A 20,373-nucleotide genomic window follows, 5' to 3' on the forward strand; every position below is an offset into this window, starting at 1 on the left:
TCCTAGGGGCTGGGGAGATGTCTTAGTGGAATAAGTGCTTTCCCAGCAAATGCAAGGACCTGAGTTCAATCCCTGGTTCTGCAAAAAAAAAAAAAAAAAAAAAACTGGATTCCTATAAAACCATTTTCTGGCCTCATGTAAAGTGCATGAAACAGCAGAAGGACTACTGACTGATTATATGTAAACATACAGAGACAGCAACATTCCCAAAGACTGGGGATGGCTAGGCAGTCCTCTATCACTCAGCTACATTCCTAAAATTAAATTTTGGGAGGAAAGTACCAGGAATTGAAGTCAGGACCTCATGCTTGCCAGGCAAGTGTGGTGCCGCTGAGCTAAATCCAGCATATTCTGAAATACCCACTGGGTCAAAGAATGGAAAATACCTTCAGGAGGATGAGAAGGAAAACACTGTGTTCCAAGACATAGAATCCAGCAAAAGAAGAAATCATAGGAAAAATGCACAACTGACCATATCTGCACTAAAAATAAACAAAGATTTAAAACCAACAACTGAACTATGGACCTGAAAGAACTAGAAAACTAAGAGCATGCCAATCCATCTTGTTTTTTTGTGGGTTGTTGCAGAAGGGATCAAACTCAGGGCCTTGGACTTGCCAGGTAGGCATTTATGCTGAGCAATTTCTCTGGCCCTGCAAAATCCAAAGGTAGCAAGTGAAGAAAATAAGTAAGGTTAGAACAGAGATAAATGAAATAGCTGGGTGTGGTAACCCAGACAGGAAGACAGGACAGGGGCACTGCAAGTTCAAAGACTGTGTGAGCAATTTAGCATAGAATTGTCTCAGAAAGGGTGTGTCAGGTGCAGGGGTGTAGCTTAGTGATTCCTGGCTTCACTCTCAAGAGGATACACACACACACAAACAGACACACACACAAGTGTGCGTGCACACATGCACACAAACACAGAGAGAATACAGAGTAAGAATACAACACATAAAATTCATGAAACTGGTTCTTCATAAACATAACCAAAACTGATGAACCTATTGGTGGGTGGGATAAGGAGAAGAGAAGGAAGACAACGAAGATCAACTTGCGAGGGGATATTCCTATATACTCCTACAGACTCTATCAAAATCAAAAAGCATGCAACAGAGTGTTTAAAAAATTCTATATTAAATATGGACAAGCTTCTGGAGACACAAATTGTATGTAAACAGAAGCAGGAAAAAATATGATATCTGAAAAAAATCTTATAGTACTCTGGAGACTGAGTCAGTTGTAAGAATAATGTACCAACACTGAAAAGCCCAGGACCACGGGACACTGCTGGAAATGCAACCTGACACTTCAAGTTGAACTAACACAAGCACTTCTCAAGCTTTCCCAAAAACGAACACCAGAAAACACGTCCTAACTCAGTCGGAAGGCCAACATTGGTCTCTGATTCCAAGGACATGCAATATTGTATAAGAAAAACACAAAACCAGAGCCCAGCAGATCACTACACCTGATGGATACAGGTACAAAAATCTTCAAGAAAGTAATAGGAAGCTGAGTCCTAACAGTGTATGAACAACTGGGGTTAAGTGGCTAGTGATTTAGCTCAGTGGCACAGCATTTGACTGGAAAGTACGAGGTCCTGACTTTGATTCCGGGTACCTGCCCCTCAAAAAATTATTGTTAGAGATTCAGCTGAGTGATAGAGGACCACCTAGCATCCCCCAGTCTTTGGGAACTGTTGCTGTCTCTAAATATTCCTAACACATGCATTTTTGGGTGTACACCTATGTGAATATATATATTTACACATACGTGTGTGTATCATTCTTTACATTCGCACCTGGTAGAAATTATTCGTGGAATGCCAGGATTCAACACATAAAAAACGATCATTTCACTGCACCATGTTAACAGGGACAAAGGAATAAACCACCTGATCATCTCAATTGATGCAGAAAAAGCATTTAACATCACTCCACACACAGTCATGGAAATTAGCATGCACAAGCCCTGAGTTCAATCCCCACAACTGAAGGAAAACAACGGCCCCTCTGCCAGTGGACTTGATTGCACCTTGGCACATGCAGCGTATCAGTGAGTCACCCTCTCCTGACTGCCTGCCTGACTAGGAGCGATAGCTTCTGGCGACCACCCAGCATCCCACAGTGTCCCCTCACATACTACTAGTTTCATAAAAGATCAAAGTTTAAAATTCTCAAGACTGATTCTACTGAGCACTATCACTTTTCTATCATAAAGTGCAAAGTTTATGTCAGATCACTGTAGGAGCTATGTATACAAAGTCCAGTAATCAAAACGGTGGCACTGTGACAGAGTAGGACAGATACAGTAACAGAGATGCTTAGGAAAAACACCCTGAGGGGGCCGGGGAGATGGCTCAGTGGAATAAGCGCTTCCCTGGCAAGTGCAAGGGCCTGAGTTCAATCCCTGGTTCCACAAAAAAAAGAAAAGAAAAACACCCTGGACAATGATGTGCCACATATCAGCCTTTCAGTCAGTGACAGGCCACATATGTGAAGTGCCTTAAAAATATAATGGAACTGAAAAAACTTTAATGCCTGGTCATGGTGACATCATGATCATGGTACACTCAACTATGATACTGAGCACAGTAATGTACTGCAGTGGTTGGGAGTCTAGGAGCGACGGGCTCTACGATCAAGCTTCTGAGTCTAGAAGGCTGCACCACTGAAATCTGCACAAGTTCATGTTCTTTCTCAAGAAGGAATCTGTGTTCTCTAAACATACCTCTGACATTCATCATTTCACTGAAAATGGTCCAGTGATAGTCAGCCAGGCTGCCAACACCCTTCCATCGGTAGAGAACAGCCTTTCAAGAAATGGTGCGGGGAAATCAATGTGCTCCTCAGTACAAGAATAAAGTGCAGCACTTTGCTAGCACGACACAAAAAACATATCATTAAATAGATCGAATGCCTAAATGCATGAGCTCAAACTATGATACTTTTTTACAAGAAAAGAGGGCAAAAAAAAAAAAAAAAAAGAAAAAAGAAAAGAGGGCAAAAGCTTCGCCAAGTTGAGTTTGGCACTAATACTTAGGACAAGGTACCAGTGGTACAGGCAAAGAAGAAAAAAATAGATTAGACTTTTTGAAAAATAAAAAAATATTGTGCATCAAAAGCCCCATCAACAGAAGGAAAAAGAAAGGTACAAAGTGGGGAAAATAATTACTAGTCACTAATATGATAAAATACTAATATCAGAAGATTACAGAATGAGAAATCCATGTAATTCAGTTCAAAAATGAGCAAAGGGACCAAGATGACAATTCGTCATGGAAAATACAGAGTGAGGCCCACAAGCCCGTGAAATGATGCACCACAGCACTCACTATTAGACCAACGAAAATGAAAACTCCATGGAGATGCTACCTCCCACCCATTCTGATGGCTTTTATCAAAGAGCCACAGAACAAGAGGGCAGACACCTGAGGAGGCTGTGCATGGGGGTGCTGGTGTACTCTGGGTGACACTGTCAAATGCTAAAGACACTATGGGAAGCAGTAGAGTGATGTATCACAAAACTGAAGTGAATTCTGATGACTCAGAAATTTCCCACATCCAGTGCAAGTCTCAAACCTCCTGAGGAGAGGGCAGTGAGGGATGAAGAAACGGAGACAAGAATCAGAATGCGGAAAGCTGAGGTCGGCTGCAGCCTCCTTTCCTGATGGAAGAAAAAGAACCATCCAACAAATACAGCCCGTTTGCTTATATACCCAAGATTGGTGTCAGTGGAAACCCCTCTGCCTACAAACTAGTTTGCCTGGCTCCCGCCTGGGGCTCCCGTTCTCTCAGGTGGAACAGCTTGTACACATGGCTCTCCTGGGCACTCTGTGTTCTCAGGGCTGGCCTTGCTTTAGCCCTGCATGTGTGATTGATCAACAGCTTTAGCCACTCCCCACAGAAATTCCTTCTAAACTCACTCTACTGTGCATCATACTGGCAATTTCCAAATACATTGTTATTATTTCTTAGGGTCGTTATGTTCAAGGGTATTTATCTTATTATATTCTTCATAATCTTTGATCCTTATATTTTAATATGTTAAAATGGTTATCAGTTTTTAAAAAAATCACATTTACACACATCAAAAAATTCCCCTTCTCAGGGCAAACCCACAAGAACTGCAGTACAGTCTCAGTGCCCACCCAGGACCACAATAGCATATTTCACTTTGCCTCAGAAATGCAGGCAGAACAAGAGTCTACTGACAAAAGGGTAGATAAAGAACACTTGGACAGCAGGGCCCCCTGTGTGAGACAGCACATCCCACGACCCAGCTAGTTCCTGTCCCTGCCAATAAGCGATCCATAAAACACACTATGGTGGTTCCTGTGCACCTGCACCAGGGATGAAGGGTAGTACATAAATCATTCCAGTGAGAGAAATTGTAGCAATTGACTGTATTTGAATGGAGCCCCTCAAATACTGTACCTGACTGCACTGCACACACTTCCTGCTGAATGCTGTGATCAATGCCCCATAAGGAAATGAAGCAAGGTGAGGGGAAGGCTTGGTGAGGTGGGGCTAGGCTACACTTGACCTTCTGACTTCATCCCAGCACTGGCACAGAGCAACAGCTGGCCAGAGAACCAAGCAAGTGACAGGGCCATAGCCAACACAGCAAAAATATGCCAGACAAAGGGATTTAAGTTCTTAGCAAACCAGATGTAGGAAAGGGTTTTGAAATTAGTGGGCTTCCTCGGTGTGGCTTGCCACTTAAAATTCACAAATTGTGTATTTCTGAAATTTTCACATAAAATTTTCAGACTGTGGTTTTCAACTCTTACATGAAACAAGGAAGGAGAAACAGTAGGTACGGGGGATACTGCAAATTCACACAATGGAAAGTAACTCTGTCTTAAAAGGAAAGAAGAACTGAAACGTGCTACAACATGAAGGAAACCCGAAGTGGTTACCTTAAGGGAAATAAGCCAATCACATTATTTCAAGAGAAACAATCCAATCACCTTGGGGACAGGAGTAGGGTGTGGCCCAAGGTGACATTTCCCATCCCGTGCTCTAAATCCCAGTCAAGAAAAACAAATGCACAAAACTGAGAAATAAACCAGCCAGAAACAACAAATACCGTCTGATTACACTTTGATGACTATCGATAGTGCTCAAATTCACAGAAACAGAAAATGGCAAGGTGGTTGCCAGGGATGGGGAGGAAGGAATGAGAACTATTGTGTAAGCTCAGATTCGGGCTTCAGTTTTGCTTGATGAAGAGAGCTGTGGCCAATGGGGCTTCTTTTTTACGTTATCAATACGTTTGACAACACTGAAAAGAAGCCTTGGAAATGGTAAGATGAGGCTGGAAGTGCAGCTCAGTGGTAGAGCATCTGCGAAGTACATGGAAGGCTTTGGTTTCGTCCTCAGAATGACAAGAAAAGAACAAAGTGTGGTAGAGGAAGATGCTCAAGCTTTGGTGGGTGTCATACCACAATGAAACGAAATGACATGGATACTCATAGGGGGCCTATGGATAGGCCTTAGTTACCATGGCTGGGGAGCCATGCTCTGAAATCTGCATGTGCCCAAGGAAACACTTGACTCCTGGTGGGCAGCAGGGAAACCTTCCCTAAGGCCTCAGACCTTTCTTCCTCGTAAGATGGTCTTGGAGGAGCTGAGGTCAAAACCTCACGCTTTGTGCCAGCAGTGAGGAATAAGAGGGGCTTTGGATTGCATGAGCCAGAGTGGATAGAAATGGAGCCATGGACGTCGGCTTCTCAGTCCACTGCAGCAATGGGACCTCAAGAAAAACCCTGGACACTAAGGTTGGACTGTGTCTGCCCTGGTATGCAGCTCTCACTGTGCAGGTCACCCCTTGTGGCTGGCACCACTGACCATGACTCTCCTCCGACAGCACAGCTGAACACCTGTATCTGTCTTCCTGGATTCCACTTTGTGTGCCTTTCCCTGCTGCAGATTTTTGTGTGTATCATGTAACTGTAATGAACCATAACTTTGACAATAAGGACATTTCCAGATCTACTGTATTTTCTAGCTGTTCACTGAGTCTGTGGTTCTAGGGATGAGCAAAACCATCCAGCACCTCACCAGGAACTATGTTTATTCCCAAGAGAAAGCTACTCATGCTCAGCACCAGCCTGACATCCATGGAGCTCAGACTACTGCCTGGGGTTTGCCACCCGCTCAGCTGCCAGGCGTCAGTGAGCTCCCACCTGCTGAGCATCAGTATACACATTTCTCTTGTGCTGATGGCAGTGATCAGGGTGGGATGGGGAAGACAGGGGATCAAGGGTGGCTTTAGGCTTTAGGCGGGGGGGGGGTGTGTGTGTGTGAAAGCATCACACATAGGGTTTGAGTACGGAGGGTTGGAGGCAGACGCTGAGAGACAGTCACAAGACAGTTTATTGAACGTGAAGTCATCCATGTAGTGGACAAGTAGGGGCCACGGTGGTCCATCTAGCGGGGCACAGCACAGAGCTGGTAGGGGGCTGGAGCTACTAGGAAGGAAACCATACCACGGTCGCTGGGTCGGGGCTGCCCGTGAGGCACAGAGAAGCTGAAGCGCTGCAGCAGGCAGGTGAAGAAGAGGAAGAGCTCCATGCGGGCCAGGGGCTCCCCAAGGCACGTGCGGGGACCTGCAGATGGCACAAGACTCAGCTTGGGGTCTAGGCTCCTCCCCACCAATTTGCCCTGGAAAGGGACAGGGAGCCTGGTCTAATACAATCACCTGCTGAGAAGGGCATGAACCCTTCACGTTTCACAAAGCGGCCCTCGCTGTCCAGGAAATGTCCAGGGTGGAAGTGGAAAGGTTTCTCCCAGACAGTCTCATCCTTCAGCACAGATGACAGGCTGGTGATGAGTATAGTCCCCTGGCAGGAGACACACGGCACGGATGTGCACTGGGATGGAGGATCAGGACCCTGCCACTTACTAACCGTGAGCACACTGGATGAGGCAGTGAGGCCATTGGGTACCGGGTCAGAAGAAGCCTTTAAATTATCTACTTGTCCCAAGAGCTTATTCTTTTTTTTTTTTTTTTTTTTTGGAACTGGGGATTTGAACTCAGGCCCTTGTGCTTGCCAAGGAAGCGCTTATTCCACTGAGCCATCTCCCTGGCCCCCCAAGAGCTTATTCTGATCATATGGCACCCATATACATGGGTGCGTATATGCACACTTTTCTGCACGTGCACAGGATGCTCCAACAACTCCTCACATGGTTTAATACATCTTCCAACTACACTGAGGGTCAGAGGGCAGGCCTGTGCTCAGCACCACATCTAACTAGGCTGGGCCTGGCAGCACCAGGGATACTCCGGCCAGGTAGCAGAATACTTTCTAGCCATACATGCTATTGGCCATGCTAGGAGAGGACTCCAGGCTTACCTTGGGAATGCAGAAGCCCTGTACCTCAGTGTCACGAGATGTCATGTGGGGCACACCCATGGGGACAATGTCTGCAAAGCGCTGCACCTCATGAATCACAGCATTGGTGAAGGGCATGCAGGCCTGGTCTGCCATCTCTGGGCGGCGCCCCTGCCCTATGACTTCATCGATCTCCTCCTGGACACGGCCTGCACAGACAAAATGGCCATGGCAGGTCAGTTTCTGCAGATGGTGCCTTGACACTCTCCACCCCAGACTAAAGGTCCTCTTCCAGTAAGAAGGGCATCACTCTATCAGTGGCCTTGGCCAACCCTCTGTTTAGAACCATGTGTTCCCCAAATTCAGTTTGGAATGCTGTAACCACTTTTCTTCCCTGGACTTCCCAGCCATTCCAAGCCCATCTCACACTGCACATCCGGGTGTAAGATCACGAGCAGCAGGGCCCAGGACATTGTGATTGACGTGGTCACCATCCCTGCTGCAAAAAGTTCAGTTACGACCAGGCGAAGGTTCTCATCATTGAAGCTGTTCTCCAACTTCCCCTTGGCCTAAGACAGGCAGAGAGGGTGGCCTCAGTGTGAAGTTAGAGGAACAGCTCTAAGGTCCCCATCCAGCACCCCTCAGTGAAGGTGCTTGGTCTCTGGGAGATGCTGTGGCTCTACCTGGCCTCACACCTCTTAGAAACTTGGCCCACAGCTCCCAATTCCTTCTGTCACAGCACGTCTCACCTTATGTACTTCATTCAGAAAAGCATCAGTCAGATCTCGGGGTGGCTGGTCTGGGTCCCAGGTTGTGTTGTGCTCAGTCAACAGATCTTTAACTAAGGCAATGATGGACCTCTGCGCGGGCAGGACTTTGGCAGCCACCCATGGGATGCGCGCAAGCAGTGGCACTGAGTTCACTACCTGTGATGGCACAGAGGCAGCCTGGGTGCTTCCTGTGCTCCATGCTCATGTGTACATCTCACGCCCAGCCTCCTGCATGGTGGCCCAAGGCCTAAGAAACTCTCCACATGTTTGACTTGTCCTTTCCCTTGGGCCCGCAGCAAAGCTCTGTCCTGGTGCTGAGCTGCCACATGAACTTCCTACGATGGCAATCTCAGGAATTTGTGTGGTTTCCAACATGGACGCAGGCTCTTCTCCCCTCTGGAGCCCTGAACCTCAGCCACCTCTCCCTTACTATTGCCTGATTTGCTACAACTAGACCCTTCTACCTCAACCCTCTCTTCCTGATGCTTTGTTCCCATTTCACCCCATGCAAATTGCCCTCCCAGAGCCCTTCTGCAGGAATGTGTCTCTGCACAGACTGCCCTGAACCCTGTACCTGAAGCAACAAGCCATTGTCCTCCTTAACACTGTCCACCATCAGTTCTGTCAACCTGATCACAATGGAGTCGTCATACTCAAATCGACGCGCGTAGATGAGGGAGGCGATCACGTTGCACACAGCCTTGTCCAAGAGGTGACTGGGACAAAAGGGGTGCCCTGTGAGTACAGATACTCATCACATTGCGGCCCTTTCTCCCAGTCACTTTTGTACAGGTCCCTTCTAGTGTCCCTCATCCATCACCCACCAGCATGATTGGTAAAAGCATCACAGAGGCAGGAGGCCTCCTCGGTCACCCACTGCTCCAGAGACTTCTTCCCCAGGCCGAAGTTGCGCAGGGTGGACACAGCAAAGCGCCGCTGCTCACGCCAGGCAGGTCCATAGGGAGCCCCAATAATGCCTAAAACGGAGAACACGTGTCTGTACCAGACAGTACGAACCTGTGCCCTTGGTAACCCCTCACTCTAGGCTGCTGATCCCACGCAAACTCTGTCTCCAACCCTGGGCACCAGCTCCTTTCTGGCCTCATACCCGGAAGTCAATATGTCCTTTGTGCCTGGAGCACATCATCACTCCCCGGCAGCCCTGTCCTCCTGAGTCACTGCTCCAAGTTGTGCCCTGATGCCATCTGTGCCTTACTGACCATTACCTTGGGATCTTGATCCAAAGCCCATTAATTCGTTGGTGACCACTCGGGGCCGATCTGAGGTGTCCTCGCCATGGGTCACCAGAGCCTCCCTCACCGTTGCCAGCCCATTGAGCACGACCACTGGAGTCCAGGCAAGCTGCAGGCTGAACACGTCCCCGAACCTACGTCGCAGCTACAGGTGGAGGCCAGGGAGCCTGTGAGGCTGGGCTTCCTCACAGAATGCAGGTCCCTGTCTCACTCCCAACACAGGGAGACCCAGTTCAACAGTGCAAGACTCAGCTGTGCTGCTGTTTCTCATGGGAGTGAGGATGGCACTCACAGCCTCCTTCAGCCCCTCGACTCCATGAGCTCCAGTGTCTGCCTGGTGCCCTCACATCTTCCTAAGTTCAGAACAATCTCTGTAGATCTAGCTGTGACCCCACAGCTGTGACCTGGGCAGAGTGGAGAAACTGTCAGTGAGGCCCCTTAGCCTCCCATTCTTCACATGAGGAAGCTCAGGACAAAGGTCAGAGCAGAGAGACCCAGACCCACAGCAGCCTCAGAGTCTGATGCAGATCACAGAAATGCTCTCAGTATCAATGTCCTGATCCAAGTGCTGCTTAAGACCCTCTTGCCCTGCTCCTTCATCCACAATCCCTTCCCTGATTGACATCAGAAAGGACTTAGGTACTATGCAACCTCAGTTTCATTCAATCAGATCCAGACCCACTGCCACATCCTGCCCAACCTCCCACTGTTTGTTCTCCTAGACCTTTGCTTATGGAAAGTCCAGAGTGGTCTCTGTTCTGGTACAGTCTTTGCCAGATAGGTGCTCTACCTTCTCCCTCTTTGGCTGGCAAGTCCTTGTCTAGGCTGTGGCTATACCGACCACCTAGTGTCTGTTACTTGGTGTCCACCTGACCGTTGCTGCTCTCCACCTCCAGCTCCCCACCTTGCAGAAGGAGTACGCCAGGTTCTGGAAGTCCACCTGCAGCAGGTTGCCCAGCCCGGGCATTGGTACAGGGCCTGGCGGGTAGCGAGCAGCCCAGCGTTGGCGCCGGTGCATCAGGTCCACCAGGAGCAGGAAGACGACCACGGCCATGACCACAGAGAACAGAACATCCCCAGTCAGCAGCCCCATGGCTGCCTTCTTGACCAGTGGGCTCTTTTGATACACAAAGTGCTTCACAGCTCAAGTCAGCTACAAGAAAAGAGGCACACTCCAGCACACTGCATATTTAAACAGGCAAGCTGTCCTCTCATAAAGCCAATGCTGTCCTTTGTCCTGCATGTTGAAGGTGAAACCAGAGGGTTCAGGGAAGGGCCAGGGCAGAGCAGTTGCACGCCCTTGCTTTCTTGTTCTTCCTGTTGATACACGGGACATGGGAACGTCCTGAGAGGAGAGCTCCATGGAACTAGACACACTGGTTATGTGGGTTTCAGCCCTGGGCCATGATGGGGAGAAGACAAGTGGACCCCTGCTCTAAGAGGCACAAGCAAAAGCTGGTGGTCAGGGGGCGGACAGGCCAAACTGGGAGAACTCTGGTGATGCAAATGGTACGTCAGACTGGAATAGTGGGATGGTAGCTCACACTGCATTGGACAGTCATCCAGGCTCTATCCAGAATTCTGTTCTTTCCTTTGACCTTGCTCTTTCAGGGAGGCTGGGTGTGCAGCCTGCTCTGCATGATACAGCAGCACTGCTCAAGTCACACAGAAGCTCTAGCCACTTCCTTTATAGACCAACAACTGTTCTATTACTGCCACTCTGATTCACAGGTGAGAATCAGCCCAGTAGTACAAAGCTCAATGGCCCACAATGCAAGGAAATCACCTTCCCCAGAGGGCAGAGCTCTGTTCTTGACCATGTTCACATTTATCATGAAGCCCTACAAGGTAGGAGTTTCCTCCAGTCCCACCAAGGGACCCTTGCTCTCCGCTCTACCTATTCCCACTGCCCTACTTTTTCTCCTTGAAGGAAAAACTTGTGCAGAGGAACCAGATCTGGACTGACAAGGAATTAAAATGCACTGAACACATTATGTGTCAACCACACTTAATTTTTATAGAACTCTCATAACATCTCCTTGTGGTAACAATGCAGTGCCGGAACCCCCACGGACAGACCAAGTCAGGGCTCACACAACCTACAGATGAGGAGCCCAATAGGGTGACAAGAAGTATTTCTGGAAAAATAACCCAATATTTCTGAAACACCAAAATGCCTTAAGGAAGTGCTGGCCTGATAGCTCAGGAGACTAAAGCACCTGCTTAGGCAGAGTGAAGCGGGCCGGGGTTTGATTTCCAGCATGCCATGCCAGCCCTGTCTGTGGGGCGCACTGGGGCAGGGATTGAGACTGGGTGTGATGGCGTAAGCCTGTAATCCCAGCACTTGGGAGGCTGAAAATAGGAGAATCACTATGAGTCTGATCTACGTAGTGGTACTACCGTGTATGTCCTGTCTTAAATACAGAAAAAAAAAAGTGCTTTAGGGAGAAGAATCAGAATGCTGTTGTACCTCTTTAATGTCTGCTGCCCAGCTCTCCGCTGTTATGCTTTCTCCAAAGACTGGGAGGGGTGACCTCTGCACTAAAGCCGGAATAAGTGTTTATATGGCTTGGGCGTTGCTCTTCCCCCATCAGGGCTGGGGTGAGACTCTTGAAACAACTTCCTCTTCAGCTGGCTTCAGGGGACGGTCAGTGCTGGGAGCAGGGTCTATCAATTCCAAGTCCTGGCAGTAGTGGCCTAGACCCAACAATTCACCGCAGCTCTGGGTAATGACTTCTGGAATGGGAAAGACCAGCTCAGGGGCCCCTAGGCCTGTTTCTGCCTGTTTCTCCCTGCGTGGACTGCGCCCCTGGAGAGGAAGCTCTACCCCAGCCCCCTGGCTCCCCCTCCTTCAGGTCTGCAGTGCTGTGCTGTTCTGCACTGCAGCCTCCACATCCTCTTTTATACTTCAGATCTAGAATGGTCCCCAAAAGCCTCACTTGTTCAGGGGTTGGATTTTTTGAAAGATCATGGGAGTGCTACACTCACCAGGGGAACAGTCCACAGAAGAATCCACAGTGAAATTATTGTCACAGGTGAGGTCTGTGTGGACGGAGATTGTGACTTAGCAGAACATAAGTCACTCCCTGGCTCCTCTCTGTCTCTGCTTTCACCCTGCCATGAAGCAAGCAGCTTTTCTCTGCCAACACTTCCACCTGCCTTTTGTGCACAGTAGACAGCAGACTGTGCACAAAATCCTCTAAACGCTCTAAGTAAAAGAAACATGCCGTGCTTTAATTTGTGGTTGTATAGTATTATGTCCAGGGAGGAGAAAGAAACTAAGACATCTATCTACAAGAGGAGAGAACACTGACAGGGTAGGAGCGGGGAAAAAAAGCCTCCACCTGGAGACAGGCACGTTGCCCTTTCGGGCCATCTATTTCTAAGTTCCTTCATGAGAACACAAGGTCCCCTGCCACAGCCACTGCACTGATTCTGCCCTCTGGGTCCTTCTGAGAACCCCACGGGACCCCTGCAGAGCTTCTCCTGCATGCTGCCTCCTCACAGGAATTCCTTCCACATTAGAACTGAGACAGCAGCATAAAATGTCATGACTTTCTTTTTATTTTGATATGTCTGGACACAGGGCCTCACTGTACAGGTCAGGCTGGCCTTGGAGTCACAACAATCTTCCTGTTCTTGTCTCTTGAATACTGGGATTATACATACGTGCCACCATGTCAAGCTTTGAAAATATCTGTTTGCATATGTGTATCCTCCTCTAGAAGGAAAAATATAATCCTACATGAAAGTGTCTTTGACAATGGAGATGCATTTTTCAGGATCACTTTCTTTTCTGTTTCAGATGAATAGATAGGGTGAGGGGTTTGTGGTTTGTAGCTGTGGAAGAAAATACCTGGACCAAGGGACTCCGAACCATGATCTCTATGCATAAGCCTGACAGCAGTGCTATGCAGCCCTGTGCCCCTAATGTCCAGGACTTACACACCAAACTGGCAGATTAATAAGTGGGCACATTTATACAGACCTTACGCAGACAGCATGCAGCACAAGAAGTGACTTCAGTTCATGCTATGATCTGCTGAGGCAACTGGACTTTGGGATCACTCGTTTTGGTCCCTCTAAACATAATTTTGTTCCGTGAAGCATCAAGCATTCCATGCCTGCGCTCTTAAGGTGAGCCTATACGCATGGACAGTTTTGGAAAATGCAACAGTACATGCAAAGCTATTTCCACATCTCTGAGGCCCATCCTAGGGAAATCTGCCAAAACCCTTTGTGTCTGATAGCTGGGAGGCAGTTTCTTTTTTCTTTTCTTTTTTTTTTTTTTTTTTTTTTTTTTTTTTTTTTTTTTTTTTTTTTTTTGTGGAACTGGGGATTGAACTCAAATCCTTGTGCTTTACAGGTAAGTGCTTATTCCACTGAGCCATCTCCTGGGCCCCAGACAGAGTTTCAAATACCCAGTATTTCTGTCACTTACAATTCAGTAAGGAACAATTCTGAGACTAGTTGATGGGGCACATGCTTGAGGATTTTAGCTTTGTCTTGTATAAACATAGATGAACAGACAGATAAAGAGAAACATGAATTAAAGTACAACTGCTGCAGGCAGCCAAGTTAGATAAAAGTATTATAGGCAATCAGATAGGGCTAGGCCCCAGAAAGAGATAACACAAAAGACAAGATACCTTATAACTGTGGGAGGGACCGATGCTCCAGCTGTAAGCCAGACCTAAAGATCAAAGATCAAACAAATGCTGACCTCCCTAAAGATTAGCATCGATTGATCATCACCCTGAGGGAGCCAGGAAGAGTCATTAAGCCAACTACTATGGGATGTCTACCAGATAAGGTCCTGTTCTTCATTCATACCTTCTTGCTACGTGACTCCCTTCCCCATTTGGTCCTGGACTTAATTTTATCTGAGCAAAGGTGCTTGTAATCCCATTGGTTGACCATAGTTTTGTCCCACCCCACAACCACCTAAGCGAGTTCCTATTTTCTCCACCTAAGTGCCACATGGTTTTGCCCTATAAAAATAACCTAGAAGAGACAGCTTCCTGGGCAACCTGCTCATGCCCCCCTTCTGTCCCTCTCAGACAAAAGCTTTCCTCCCCCCAATAAATATATTCTGCTCTTAACTTCCGTTTGTTCCTAAAATTCATTCTTCGGTTTTAGAAAACACGAACTCGTCCAGGGGTCCGCAGATGTTCAAAGCAAAGTAACTGGTCGGTTCGCTGCAAAATTTCTGAACGTTCGCAATTTGTTTCCTAATCAAGTAAAGAGGGGCATTTCTTCTGAGGCTGCCAGTGGAGAAATCACCATTTCTGGTGGAGGTCAGCTCTCTCTGCCCAAGTCCTAGGTGGGTCCTGAGGCAAGAGGCACCGTGCCAAAGGAGCCAGTTGCCAGGCACCGCCTGCCCACATCGGGCCCCAGAAAGCACACAAAACCGGTACCAGAGCTGCCCATACATGTGGCCCTGGCCTCCATCCTCCCTCCACTAGGAGAGAAAATCTCACCTCCCGCCGAGTGGGGCAATTCTCTTTGGCATTATCAAATGCGGCTTACCACGCCCCTTCCTGTAACTTCCAAATCAGAGCCTCTGGGATGCCCACCAGGAACTGGCCCTTGCAACATCGCCCAGACAGTATTGGTGATCCTAAGGCCGAGGATCACCGGGCAACAAAGCGACGGCTACACCTGCTGAGGGGTCCTGGCATCCCACTTCTCCCGGCTCCTGGGAGGCGGGAAGCCCGGTCCCCGAGCTGCAATAGCGGAACCACCGGGGTCCCCGCGGGGCTGGGCGGCCGGCCGAGCTCCTTCCTTACGGATCAGCGCGCGGCCCTCCCTGCACAGCCTCCCAGACAGAAAGCGCGTTGGGACCGGGATCCCCACTGCTGCCCGGCCCCAAGCGCGGGACGCCTCAAGGCCCTGAGCAGGCTGAAGCCTCTCCCGGGGTAACACTACCTGCCACGCAGTCCAGGTCGCCCTTTACATAGAGGAGACGGGTGACGGGGCGGTGACCAGAGACCGAAGCTGTGGGGCTCTGCTACAATTACACTGAAAGTGAAGCCTCCAAAGGGGATGTTTATCTCATCTTGTTCCCAGAGGCCTCTGGGACTCGGAGTCCGGTAGCATGCGCAGAGCCCTGTGGGAATTGTAGTCCAGTAGCGCCGTGCCTAGTCTGGGGCTTACACTGTTAGAGGAGCTCACTTGGCTACTTTGGGCACGGGAGAACTGTAATAAGACTATTAAAAGCATAGAGAAGTGATTCATTGCAAACAAGGAAACGTCGGAGTAACAGCTAGTTTCTCATCACTGATGATGGAAGTCACAAAACAATAGGATGACATATTTAAGTACTAAAAGTACAGTAAATACTCGACCGACCAAACTTTCTCTGTGTAGCCAAAATATCCATTCATAAATGAAGGAGAAGTCAAGATATTTCCAGTGAAATGAAACTTGAAGCAGTTCATCGTCCGCAGACCTGCCTGCCTCGGAATATGTTGTACAAGGAACTCTCCAGGCTGAAATGAAATTACACTAGACAGTAACTGGAAGCCACAGAAGAAATAACACTTGACAAGGTAACAACAGGCAACTTATGAGTGAGCGCTGCCGAACTTTGGGCTTGTTTTTCCTAGTTCGCTCCCTTTTATAATTGAAAACAAATACATAAAAGTTACATGTCTATGTTAATAAGCATGTAACGTACGCAGGTGTAATGTGGATGGGTAACAATGTAACGATGCAGGGGTGGAGATAGCGACAGTTGAATTGGTAAACTGTACAGTATAAATTATTGAAGCCAAGCTCACACACCGGTGGTGTCAAGAGGCTGAAAGAATAGGATCAGAACTGTGAACCTAGCCCTGTGAAAATGAAATAGCAACAACGAATTACCATTTAAAATGGCACCAAAATGAATGAAATTTGACAAGTCAGCAGTCCACGGAAGTGAAGGGTATGCACAGTGAAAAGTAAAATATTGCCGAAAGAAGGTAAAGAAGATGCAGTGAAGATCTGAGGAATTAAAATGAAGAAATAGCAGGATGAATCCATGAAAGCATTTTTTATCATACATGCAATAAGATCAATATTCTTTGCAATCTGTGGAACTGAAAGTGATCTACACATTTATTTATTATTTGTTTATTATTTACTTATTTCATACTGGGTCTCACTATGCTGTTCAGACTCATAGCAATCCTTCTGTCTCAGCCTCCCAGCGCTGGGATTTCAGGTGTGGGCAACCGTGCCCGGTTTGGGGGCCAGCACGGCATGTGCTGCTGGGGATGGAACTCAGATCCTTGCACTTACCAGGCAGGCTCTTAACCTGCTGAGTTATCTCCCCAGTCCCCCTACTCATTTAGTACAGCTCCCATCATGAGGCAAACAGATCTAAAGACACTTTTCTCAGAATATGTCCCTGACAGGAAGCAACCCACAATTATGAGTGGTCAAATGATTTTCAACAAGTTTCTCAACTCCATTCTATTAGGAAAGAACAGTCTTCTCAAGAAATAGTGCTGAGAAAGTGGATGTCCACATGCACATAAATGAAGGTAAGAGCAGAGCTAGCAGCATACCCAAACATTGAATGAGTCAACGCTCAGAATGAAGGTGCTCGAACTCTAGAAGAAAACAGAGCTGAGAAGCATTATCACATTGAGTTGGGCAATGTTATCTCCGGCGGGATTCCAAGATTCCGGCGACAGGGAAGAGTGTGAAAATACACAAATTGGACTTCATGAGAGTTAAAAAATATTGTGTATCTGAAGTCACTTTCAGTGCAGGAAAGACCCATACTAAAAGCAAAAGACTGAGAAAATAATTTTAGGTCACATATGACAAGAGTGTGATACCTATGAAAAATATATGTATCCTTGAAAACTGCATTTGAAAATGAGCAACAGAGCTAAATACACAGCATGACTGAACAAAATATGAGATGGCCAAGGCATCCGTGAAGGACCCTCTACAGCACTCATCGTTAAGGCAAAGAAAGGCAGATGCAGTGCAGTGCCCCCTCCCACCTGTTAGGATGCTTCCATCAAGAAAATGAACACAAAACAAGGTCACAGGATGAGGAGATGGTGGCTGGTGCCCTGTGTTGGGAATTCAAATGGTAGAGCCACTGTGCGAAGCAGCATGGAGGATCCTGAAAAAATTAAAATTGTCATAGGATCGAGGACTGCATCCACAGAAATCAAAAGGTCCCAAAGAAAGGCTGCAAACCTTGATATTCCCAGGGGCTCAGGGGAAGCAGGACAAACATCCACGAGCAGATGAGAATATAGACAAGATGTGGGGCCAGTGAGACAGCTCAGCAGAGTAAACACTTGCTTAGGCAAGCCCAGGGACTGGCATTCGATCCCCACCACCACATGCCATGCCGGCTTACCTGTGATTCCAGAGTTTAGGAGGCTGAAGACAGGAGGATCCCTGTGAGTCTGAGCTGAGCAGTGAGACCCTGTACCACACACATTAGAAAAGAGATGTGATACAGTAGAGTCACTTCTCACCTAAGACATGTTCCAAGACCCTATTAAATGCATGCTGGGATTGGCCTACAGAACAAAACCTTAAAATATTCTTTGTTTTCCTCATGTGAACCTATATGACAGCTAATCAGGAGGTATCAATTTGAACGGATTAAGAAATGACTAGCAGATTAGCAGAGGAAAGGTGTAGGTGTCTTGGGGGACTGCTGGTACGAAGACCGCAAACGAAGAGAGAAATACCCACCACAGTTGAGATTGGCACCAACCAGTAGGCTTTCAGCCAGGATAGAACAGAGAAGGGACAGAAAGGAAAGACAAGCATTTCCCATTAGGAGGAACTCCAGGCACCCCGAGCAGACTGCTCTTGCTGCCGTCTTCTGTGAACAACACTCCAGAAACTCCCATGATGCTCTTCCAGGGAGCTTCCAGGCCTTGGACCTTGCCTGGCACTGCATCCCTGCTCTGTCGGGTCCTGGGCTTTCGCTCTGCTTAGCTGACTAGCCACTGGGTGCTCCAGTGAACGGGCGGACAATGTTGTCTCCACACCCACCTAATACCTCCCCCTGCACAGTTAGATGTGATTCCTTTCCTCAGAAAAGCCTAAGGAATGCACACGCCTAAGGTGCAGGGAAATTTAGAAATCAGGCCCGGGAGAGATTAGAAGCAACCAGGCAGAAACCAGTTCTACCAGTGCGCTGTGATGAAGGCGTGTGAGTGGGGCTCAGCGCACACACTGGGATGGTGTGAGCTGATCACTGCCTGCAGGGTGAGACCAAGCGAGGAGAGGACGGGGGCTCTGTGACGGGGCATCAGGCCGGGCCAGGCCTTCAGATGTGAACACAGAACTGGAGAGAGCAACAGTTGACACGACCACTTAGACTACCTCAAAGTGACTGATGGGTCCCATGCAAAACACAACGAATAAAAAAAAAAACAAAAAACCACAACGAATGTGCTGGATGGAACTACCACGTCTTTCCTTAGGAGTAGTATGGACGAAGGCAAGGTGAGATTAAATCACATGCCCCAGGATAGCCCATGATTAAAAATGATAAGAAGTAATTTCTGGAGAGTTCATGTAAGGATTTTAAACGGTGAACACCCACCACTCAAAGATACTGAGGAAGGAGAAACAGTGGCAATGGGGCACCACGGGCAGCCACACAACGGAAAGTCACTGTGCCTTCAAAGGCAAAGAAGTAGTGATGTCTGCTCCCCAGGAGGAGCCTGAGCACGTTACCTCCCTGAAACGTTAGCAGATTCGTCCTGCATTATCCCAACCCGGGGGTTAGTCAACGAGGACCCAAGAGGGGGAGTGGGGATGAGAAGGGACAGGAGACACAAAGAATGGGGACAAGACAGGATTCTGATCAAGTCTTGTTTATTCAGGGGAGGTGCTGGCTATATATAGGGGGTGTAGGAATGAGGAAGTCTCGGCTCTAGGGGTCAGCAAGTACCTAGGCAACGGGGGAAGGTGTCACCTCTGGGGCATAGCACGTGATTCACGGGGAATGGGCAAGGTGGGAAGGAGCAGAAACTTAACTCAGCAGGAGAATAGAAACTTAAAAAAACAGCTGACACTATTATAAAATGGATACCAGATAATGGCTTCCCACACTGGATGACCTCCCCACTGTGTCAGAGTCCCAGAAATAGAACACAGACTGATGGACACCAGCAACAGGGAGATGAGGGGACATGAGCTACTGTTAAAGGGACTTAGAGCTTCAGTTTTGCCTCCGGAAGACAGATGAGTGGAGGCACGGTGGGGACAGCTAAGTGCCACTCAGTACACTCGCAAGAGGGTGGAGCTTGGTGGTGGAACTGCACAAAGCCTCAGGTTTCCCTGGCAGAAAACGGCATACATGCCCCGGGCATGCACGTGTGCACACATACACGTACACACACAAAATCGAGAACAGCAAAAAATGAAAGCTTTTATACTTATAGAAAGCATGGGGACTGGGCAGATAGCTCAGTAGAATAAGCACTTGCCTGGTGAGCGCAAGGTCCTGAGTTCAATCCCTGGTAGCACGTGCGCGCGCACACACACACACACAAACACACACACAACCCTAAAAAGCATGGTATAATAATAAAAACAACACAGATGTGTAATGCATATGTATTTATTTTGCTCTCAGAACCAAGAGGGGAGGCCCGGGCACTCAGCCACCTAAGTTGGATTGGAGACTTTAGTGCTGCAGACACTTGACCCCTAACAAACTGCTGGGACCCCTTTCCTGAGGCCTATGAGCCCCTTTCTGATAAAGGCATCTTTATACACTTGAGCTTCCGGAACACACCAGGAGGTCTATGCCAGTTATGATCTTTTCGTTTGTAGTACAAGTGAAAGCCTTGGGCTATCTCCTTGTGACCCAGGAGTACACAGACAGCAGACTGAGTGACAGATGTCAACGCTGTGGGCTCCCCAACCCCATGAGACTGAGCCCCAACTAATGGGTGCCACAGGTCAGCTGAGCTTCCCTGATGACCAGATGTGCGTCCCACCCTGCTGGCAGAGCTGACCACCATGT

General features: G+C 48.1%; 2 protein-coding genes across 2 annotated transcripts in view; both read right to left on the minus strand.

Annotated features, from left to right (window-relative positions):
• The window catches only part of LOC101583724 (cytochrome P450 2D17-like), a 123,911-nt gene that overhangs the window by 68,420 nt on the left and 35,118 nt on the right, over positions 1–20,373 (minus strand). The gene's annotated exons all lie outside the window — the stretch shown is intronic.
• LOC101589477 (cytochrome P450 2D16-like) lies at positions 6,401–10,524 on the minus strand. Its single transcript, XM_004642372.2, has 9 exons — positions 10,273–10,524; positions 9,342–9,513; positions 8,940–9,092; positions 8,690–8,850; positions 8,095–8,271; positions 7,773–7,914; positions 7,367–7,554; positions 6,709–6,850; positions 6,401–6,616 (listed from the first exon to the last, which is right to left on the minus strand). The coding sequence occupies exons 1-9, from the start codon at positions 10,459–10,461 to the stop codon at positions 6,438–6,440; spliced, it is 1,503 nt and encodes a 500-aa protein (XP_004642429.1). The 5' UTR covers positions 10,462–10,524; the 3' UTR covers positions 6,401–6,437.

Source organism: Octodon degus, unplaced genomic scaffold (assembly GCF_000260255.1).
Source record: "Octodon degus isolate 3935 unplaced genomic scaffold, OctDeg1.0 scaffold00153, whole genome shotgun sequence".
Taxonomy (NCBI): Eukaryota; Metazoa; Chordata; class Mammalia; order Rodentia; family Octodontidae; genus Octodon; species Octodon degus.

What these genes read in the sequence shown, in the direction of transcription:
- LOC101589477 (XM_004642372.2), bottom strand. Translation starts at nt 10,461, where the DNA reads ATGGGGCTGCTGACTGGGGATGTTCTGTTCTCTGTGGTCATGGCCGTG. An exon ending in AGGGCTTCTGCATTCCCAAG is followed by an intron (nt 6,851 to 7,366) that starts GTAAGCCTGGAG and finishes GTCTCCTGCCAG; the next exon opens with GGGACTATACTCATCACCAG. An exon ending in GTTCATGCCCTTCTCAGCAG is followed by an intron (nt 6,617 to 6,708) that starts GTGATTGTATTA and finishes TGCCATCTGCAG; the next exon opens with GTCCCCGCACGTGCCTTGGG.